The sequence below is a fragment of the Rhinatrema bivittatum genome, chromosome 3, assembly GCF_901001135.1.
Source record: "Rhinatrema bivittatum chromosome 3, aRhiBiv1.1, whole genome shotgun sequence".
Lineage (NCBI taxonomy): Eukaryota > Metazoa > Chordata > Amphibia > Gymnophiona > Rhinatrematidae > Rhinatrema > Rhinatrema bivittatum.
The window spans coordinates 139238765-139247112 of NC_042617.1; the positions used below are offsets into that span (position 1 = coordinate 139238765).

The 8348-nt window shown below is 39.7% G+C and overlaps 1 protein-coding gene across 2 annotated transcripts; it reads left to right on the forward strand.

Moving 5' to 3' along the window:
- Window positions 1-462: 462 nt before the first annotated feature.
- NKX2-4 (NK2 homeobox 4) lies at window positions 463-2131 on the forward strand. 2 transcript variants are annotated; one of them, XM_029596950.1, is made up of 3 exons: window positions 466-826; window positions 1422-1855; window positions 1919-2131. In XM_029596950.1, the coding sequence occupies exons 1-3, from the start codon at window positions 466-468 to the stop codon at window positions 2084-2086; spliced, it is 963 nt and encodes a 320-aa protein (XP_029452810.1). In that variant the 3' UTR covers window positions 2087-2131. The 2 variants fall into 2 exon arrangements, with proteins under 2 accessions (XP_029452811.1, XP_029452810.1); XM_029596951.1 differs by having other exon boundaries at window positions 463-826; window positions 1422-2131.
- The last annotated feature ends 6217 nt before the right edge of the window (window positions 2132-8348 follow it).

Below are 8348 nucleotides of genomic sequence, written 5' to 3' on the forward strand. Positions count from 1 at the left end.
CTCTAATCTAGCAGTATCCAAGGCTGTCTTATGGTTGACATTTTGAACATTGACTGTACACAACAAACCAACGATAAACGATGTCTTTAGTGTGGGGTTGGGGAAGGGGGCTGGGGGCATCAGGACCATCTAAATATGAAACTAACTGCATTTTTACTCAATTACCTTAGAAAGATGTCAATGACTATTGTTTGCTCGTTTCACGTTGCTCCTCCCCCCCCACCCCCCCCACCCCCATCCCCTCCCCTTTAATGTCTGTTGTAAAGCTGGCGCCGGGGCTAAAATAAACCCGAGATAAGAGCGCTTAGGGCTCGCCTACTTCTCCAAGGCGATCAATCGGATCTCGGGCGTCCGCCCAAGCACTCTCTTACGTAGCCATCCACCAGGAGAAAGAACTGACACAACGACACACGGTTGAGCAGTTCGTCGGTTTTTTTTTTTTTACCCCTGCCTGGTCGCCGAACCATGTCGTTGAGCCCAAAGCACACGACGCCCTTTTCAGTGAGCGACATCCTGAGCCCCATCGAAGAGACCTACAAGAAGTTCGCCGGCATGGAGGGCGCCGGCAACCTGGGCGCCTACCGCCAGAACCAGCTCGCGCAGGCGGGGATGCAGCAGCACGCCATGGGCCACGGCGCCACGGTGGCCACCGCCTACCACATGCCCCACGGCGTCTCCCAGTTCTCGCACGGCGCCATGGGAGGCTACTGCAACGGGAGCATCGGCAACGTGGGCGACATCCCGTCCTACCAGGACAGCATGAGGAACGGGGCCGCCGCCGCCACCGGCTGGTACGGAGCCAACCCCGACCCCCGATACTCCACAAGTAAGCCAAAAGCACCAAGGGGGGGCGAACACTTCTCCTACGGAGCTAGGGAAACATTTCAGAGTGTGGGTGTTTGGAGGCGAAGGCAGATAGAAAGCACCTCTTCCTTCGTTCAACCGAGTTAAACTCTTAATTATGAAAGTACAAAGTTAAAAAGGTTGTTAGTCTTCTTCGGAGTGATAATAATAATAATAATAATAATAATAATAATTTGTTTGCTGGATCGGAATAATTTAGTCGGTAGCCAAGCAGGATACTATTTACATACAATATTTTAAAATGCTGCCTCGGTGAACTCATTTGTTAAATTATGCAGACATGTGTAGTCTTCCTGTTTTAGAAAGAAATCAAAGGATCGGTGCACCAGATTTGTTATATACAGAACTATACTAGAATCATACTTAATGCAAAGCAGCCAATTAATGTCCTCATTACAGTGTTTTAGCAAACTGGAAACAATCCCTACATGCTGTTAAAGACGGCTTACAGCAGCAGTCAAGCGATTTGTGTTTATAGAGTATTTATTTAACATCCTTGACATACATAGCGCTCTTTTCTTTCCAGATGTGTTAACCGTGCGCTACGTTCTGTTTAGTTTCTAGATTCATGGGACCCGCCACGGGCATGAACATGGCTGGCATGGGCACGCTGACAGGCATCGCCGAGGCTGCCAAGTCCATGGCCCCCCTCCACGCAGCCCCGCGGAGGAAAAGAAGAGTCCTCTTCTCTCAAGCCCAGGTTTACGAGCTGGAGAGGCGATTCAAACAGCAAAAGTATCTTTCTGCCCCGGAGCGGGAGCACCTGGCCAGCATGATCCACCTTACCCCGACGCAAGTCAAGATCTGGTTTCAAAACCACCGGTACAAAATGAAAAGACAGGCGAAGGACAAAGTCACCCAGCAGCTCCAGCAAGAGAACAACCTGTGCCAGCAGCAGTCGCCGCGGAGGGTGGCCGTGCCAGTCCTGGTGAAAGATGGCAAGCCCTGCCAGAACAGCTCCAGCCTGGCGGCGCCCACTCAACAACAAGTGGCACAGCAACAAACTGGCGCCGGCGGGGTTCATCCCTCCAGCACGGCTGTCCATCAGCATCAGGGCCAACAGGTGAATTCCTTAACCCAGGCTCCGGACCTAGAAGAGATGTCACCCAGTCCTCCGTCGCTTCACAGTCAAGTCGCCAGCATGGCTCAGATGGACACACCTAGTGTAGATTACAACGGAGGTATGGTCAACCCGAACCTGCTCTATGGCAGGACGTGGTAAAAACAAACAAACAAACAAACAAACAAAACAAAAACAAATATTGGCTCTGCCTGGCTTTGGATTCATACACAAGGCAACCGCCCAAATGCACTTATCGGTTGATCCTTACGCTGTCTGCTCGCCTCTCCAGCGGAATGCTTAGTAAAGAGAATTATTTGTAAGCTTTCCTGCTTTCCTGGAGACTGAAGTGCAACAAACTGTAGTAAACGGTTGAAAAAGCTGAAGATAAATTGTGTTGTCTTTCTTGACTTCCTTAGACAATTCTAGTTTAAGCTATTACGAAGGCCTACCAGACCTGCCCATTTTAAACCCTGTTGCTTAGGAAACTATAAAGCAACAGAACTAAATCTCTGCGATATATATATATATATATAAAGGCGCTCTTTGAATTAATTTCTTTGTGCCTTTAGATAACGCACGACGGCAAAAATTAACCGAAAGAAAAATTACTGCATTGACAGAGCAGTAATGAGCATGATACTGAACTAACAAAACATCAGAATTTTAGGTTCCTTTAAAAAGTAGCCTACCGTTTTGTACATAGATACCTTTAAAACCAATTGAACACGAACAATAAATCTTTTGAAGATCATCTTATCTCGGAAGAATTAATTTTATAAGGAGGGGGCCCTTAAGTGCAGTTTCATTTTTGTCTGATTGAAAGAAAATTGAATTGTACCTCAAGGTCGATGAGGAATAGAGCACCATTATCCATGAGATATTTTCATTGGGGTAATAAAAGAAACGTGACAATAGCATCATGAAGAAGTATACTGATGGATATTTTTCCCAGCAACTATTTTGAAATCTGATGCTTAGGCTTAAGTGTTTTTTTTTTCTTAATGTTATTTCGAAAGTACTCATCGTTTATTGTAGAGGAAAACGTTAAAACATACATGCTCCCCCCAAACAAAAGGAAATTAACAGTAGTCTAAATAAAACAACTAGTCGTCGAAGTGTTTGTAAATCTAGGAAGTCAGGAAAACTCGACAGCTTTATTTTATTCCAAATATTTTGGCCATAGTAGCAGAAAGGTTTGGGTGGGGGGGGGGGGGGGGGGGGGGGATAGAAAGCCGGTTACTAACCGCGCTGTCATTTTTGAAAGATGCCATGTAATTTGGGAAAGGACGTCCTCCCTCATTAAGAAGATCCAACTCTATAACAGTAGGCTGAGACTTTACAGACTGCAGGCATAAACTGCACTCCAGAATTGTTTTTATCCTATACCAAAAACTCACGTTAATTTGGGTGCACGGGGATGAATCGAAATAAAGCTTTGCAATAACTACATTTCCAAATCATGTTTTAACGAAATAAACCAAGAGATATTTTAAATATCCAGAATAAATAGCCCTTGGTTAAACAAGTTTTCATTTATCTTTTAAGATTCTAATCTGCTATTTTTTCCCCAGAAATGTTTTTTCCCCGGATAGGTTACTTTCTATATGTCACATATTATTTCTGTTATATAATGTAGATATATTTTGTTTTATACATTATCTATGACTGTGAATCTGACGTTTCAAGTTGCTTTAAACAAACCACCTTTGCTTTAAACAGAGGCAGAGAAAAACAAAGGAAACATTCTCTAAAAATAAAAAAAATGCATAATAAAAAGCAATTTTTTAATGCACTGGAAAAAAATCAAATGCATGCTAAAACAACAGAATGGCTACAAACCTTTTAACATTTGAGACTCTTCAGTCCTTTATTTTAAAACATTTAAATTTTAATACAATGTATTCCTATACTTAGAAAACAGAGGCTTATGTTGCTACATAGCTATAAAGCTGATCAACCTCTCTCCAATTCTTTAAATTGTGCTGTTACAAACATAAGCAACTCTCTAGGAAAAATCTTAGTGAGGAGTAAATAGGTCAAGATAAAACAACAAAACGAGCTAAAATACCATACAAGCAATACAAAGTAATAGAACTAGTTTTAATTTAAAAAAATGTGAACGTGTCTATATATATTTTCGCCCTACTGTCCCTAATACATCTTCAAATTTTTGAGAAAAACAAGGGAACTTTTTCTCCACATAAAATTTATTTTCAGTAGGATCAAAGTTATTTTCAATCCTAGGCATGTAGGTAGGAAGTTGTTTTTGCGAATATTTAACGGTAATAGTACTTCTGAAAAATACAATGTATCATAAGTTTTTCTGCGTAACAGCAGGTTTTGCCCTTGGATAAAGATGAACTTACTTTAAGAATGAAGGTATGTTTAAAATAGTATAGCCATATTTCAAAGATGAATGCAAAAAAGAAAATATCCCGTTTTGACTCTTGTTTTCAGAAATCAGTCTGACTACTTCTGCTATTATCATCCATCTTTAATCATCTTATTAAATGTGAATATTCATTTTATTTCGTAGCGTATAAAATATGTACAAAAAACATTAAAATGGATAGCACTTTTGTTTTCAATAGCCTTCCTAATCCAACAGGAACGATATTAAGATAACGTTTTAATATATGCCTACATTTAATGTTAAAAACGCTCCAGGAAGTGTATAATGTGATTTTAACATATTTACAACACAAGGATTTAACTATTGGCTATTTGTGCTTGTGCAGAGCAAGAAACGGTTTGTAATTAGTGCTGTCTAGATCTTTAATAAGCATACAAACATACAGACTAGGTGAAACTCATTAACTGAAGAGGACTATAAGTGTCTTCAGATGGAACAAGCGGCAGAGTCTATGGGGCCATATGAAACAAAGCCACCTCAAAAGTTCAGCAGCAACAACTCAAGGCTCCTAACTAATACCCTCCCCCCTCACCCTCCCCCCCAAAAAAGGCCGAAGACTTTCAAATGTTTTCCAGAGCTCGAAAAAGGTTCCCTGGGATATACTTAACTGTGATGTGGAACCCCTTATAGTAAAGCCAGTGTTAGAGAAGAACCTGAAATGGCAGGTACCCTTTAGTAATTTGGACAAAAATGAAAGCGATGCTTTGTTTCTTTTTCAGTGATTGGGGTAAAACCTTACGGCGCCGGAATGTTTTGCAGTACCTGGCTGTTTGCTTTGCTCCCTCTGTCTAGCAGAATAAACGGGGACTTGAAAAGTTCAAGGACACGATACGTTTTCAAACACTATAAGCATCGACTATATATATATATATATATATATATATATATAGCTGAGGTAACAACATTCAGGTTTATTAAACGGAGACTAGATTATGTGGATGTTAAGGAAATCCAAATCAACTCGCTTAAGCATTTGAAGGGTTTTTTTTTCTTTAATTTTTCATTTGCACCCGATACGATTAGACACGTGTATACTGTAATCCATGAATTAAAGCGAGGGTGTGTGCATGCCTTCTACTGCATGAGTAGGTGATGTCTGCTGTTTTGTTCTTTGTAAATGCAAATTGCCTGATGCCAATTCACCACAATATAATTTTTTCATAAAAAACAGAATTTTATCTATCCATTCATACAGGGTGACGAGAATATAGGAAATTAGTTACGGGACTAATACGCGTCTCTTCTAACAAAGATGTATAATCCTCAGATTTTTAAAGAATGCTTAAGTATTTTGTATGGGAGGCAAACAGGACCCAAACGCCTGCTTTGGTCCAGGTCACTGTGTTCTAGAGAGAAGCAGGCATACTTACGTTTAACGCTACTGTTATATTGGCTTTTCTTTTTCCCTATGGGGTAGCCCTATAATGGCTTTAAAGCTTCCAGAGTGAAGGAACCTTTCTCAGAACTGATCAGTTTAGCGACCTTCAGCTCTTATAACATAGTTCTTATAATTACATTAGATCTACCTATTAGATAAAAACACACGCTATGGAATAATTTTTTTTTTCCCTAATAGTAACTACATTTTCAGGGTAGCTAAAAGAAAAAAAAATATGCTGGATTCATGTAAGATTACTAGCAGCTTTCCCAATGGACAGATTTCAATTGATATTGTGCATGATTACTAAATATTTGCACTACCCTGTGCTAATTCGCACTTCACAGTGTTCCATTTACCTGATTAAGGTTTTTTTTGAATGGGCTAAAATTCTACTACTTTCGTGGTAAAAACACAACAGTATCTGCAGATTTTTAAACCAACCCCGTTTTTTCCAGCAGGGTTTTTAAAAACTACTTCAGCTTACTGGAAGTCTAAACTGTGGAGAGAAAATCATGGAGATACATTTAAAGTACCAATACTAGAAAAACAAGCAAAAAAAAAAAAAATCTAACAGCTGGAAATGAAAAACGTTTTGTTCCATTCTTGGAAGACACAGGAGTATTTATAATTTGTCAAATATTCTCCTGTCCAGTCAACCCCAATATATTATTGTAAGCCGCTGGAATATTGATCTCCAGCAGAAACCGAACCCTATGCAGGCACAGCATTGACACACGGAATTTAGGAATATGCAACAGCAGCTCATCCAGAAGAGAGCCAGAAAAGAAAATACCAGGACTGCGACCATAATAAAAGGGGCCCACTATTTCCAGAAAGCGTCAAAAGTAAAAGTCATAAAACATATATTAAGAAAAAAAAAAAACCAAACCAGAAAGACGACCTTTTGAGAAGCAACACTGTCTAGAAACAGGTAAATGAATATTTCAAAGAATCGAGTTAGTACTACCTTCAAGATTCCCTGATAAGAAAAGATATAAGAAATCAGAGTTCAGCTGTTATCTTTAACAATAAAATCTTTTTTTTTTTTTAATGAAATTCAATCAAGGGCTCCAACGTGTTTGAAAAAATACTTTTCGTGCTTGTCTCTTATCAACACAAAAATATAATTCCTTAGCTGAAGTAATCCTAAAAAAAAAAAATATTTCAAAAAACATTTAGAATAATTTTCTCGAATATTGAAACAGTTCTGGCCGCTTTGCAGGTTATGGCAGATCTGAGCAAGAAAAGCAACAAGTATGCCGATTGTTAAAAAAAAAAAAAAAAAGCAGCACTTTTCACACTTCGAGCAAATGAAATAAAGTCCCTTCAAATGGTTATCATTTACATGAGGAACTATATGCCAACTGATGTTGGGTTTTTGCACCCAGTACAACAGTGAAATCTTCCAAACCCATCCAGGCTGTGCTCCTTCCAGAAGATTTTGTAGCTTTATAGATCTGCACACTCTCTCTTTCTCTATATCTATAGTGCACAATCCATATTCTCAGTTTTCTACATGGCTATGGTGTGCGTAGTATATCTGTGGGAGCTCGCTCTATTTCTATACCCTCTCTCTCCTTATATACCGCTTATAGACAGACTTTCTTTTTTTTTTTTTAAGACGCAAACTCTTTGTCCGAACGGACACTTATTCCTCTAAACTAACTCCTATTAGGGAAACTTGGTTCTAGCCTGGATTTTGGAAAGCCAATCCTTTTCCTCTCGGATTTGCTACCCTACCTCATCAATACAAATTGCATAATTACAACTGAAAGTTATACAGAGTTGGAGGCTGAAAATCGACCCCCTCAAAGCATCCCTGAGGGAGTTGAGAGGTGGAGGCAGAATACTTTTAATCTAAGTCTCTGGTTCCTTACTGCCTATTCTCCCTTTAAATAATGGAAGGGCAGTGGAGATTATTATCTGTTTCTGTCACTAATCCAGTAAATTGTTTCTCCTTTTCCGGTTAATTTTAAAACAAATAAAAAAAAAAAAAGGCGGCAATACCTAGGTAAAAAAATGCGCGGGAAGAAATCTCCTCACGGGGACAGAGGAAGCTGAAGCACGAGCTGAACGCCTAAAAAAAGCTGTCTTTAGGTTTATAAAGGATTCGGACTGCATACATGAAACGTTTGAGACATAAAAGGAAGGGAAATGCACTGTGTACTCAATACTTCAAGGCGTCTACTGTTTAAAAAAACGGACAGAGCCACAACTTTACTAATTCTGATACTGACCAAAAAAAAAAAAAAAAAAAAAAGAGGGAGTTTCCACAGCAAACTTGCCTCGGCACTTTCTGGCCAACTCAGACTACAAAAGACAGCGAGAAAGCCCTCTAGTGAGGTAAACAAGAGCAGACGAAAATTCAGTTTATTCAATTCCCAGTCGGTTATTACACCTGACGTTTAAGCAGAGACCACAATAATGTAGTTAACAGACACAAGACTGGCTTCCAGACGATATGGAACATCTCCATTGAATCTTCATTTGGAAAGAATGCAGATGTTTTTCTGATGAAGAAAGCAACAGTTAATAAGCCAAACCCTAGTTCATAGAACTGGTAGAGAAGGCCAAAAAGTTATTAGTAGGCAGCAACTCATCTAACCCCACCCCACCACAAATGGCAA

Excerpts from the sequence above, each read along its gene's own strand:
- NKX2-4 (XM_029596951.1), top strand. The coding sequence starts at position 466 with ATGTCGTTGAGCCCAAAGCACACGACGCCCTTTTCAGTGAGCGACATC. Across the intron at positions 827-1,421 it reads CGACCCCCGATACTCCACAA|TTTCTAGATTCATGGGACCC; the intron begins GTAAGCCAAAAG and ends CGTTCTGTTTAG.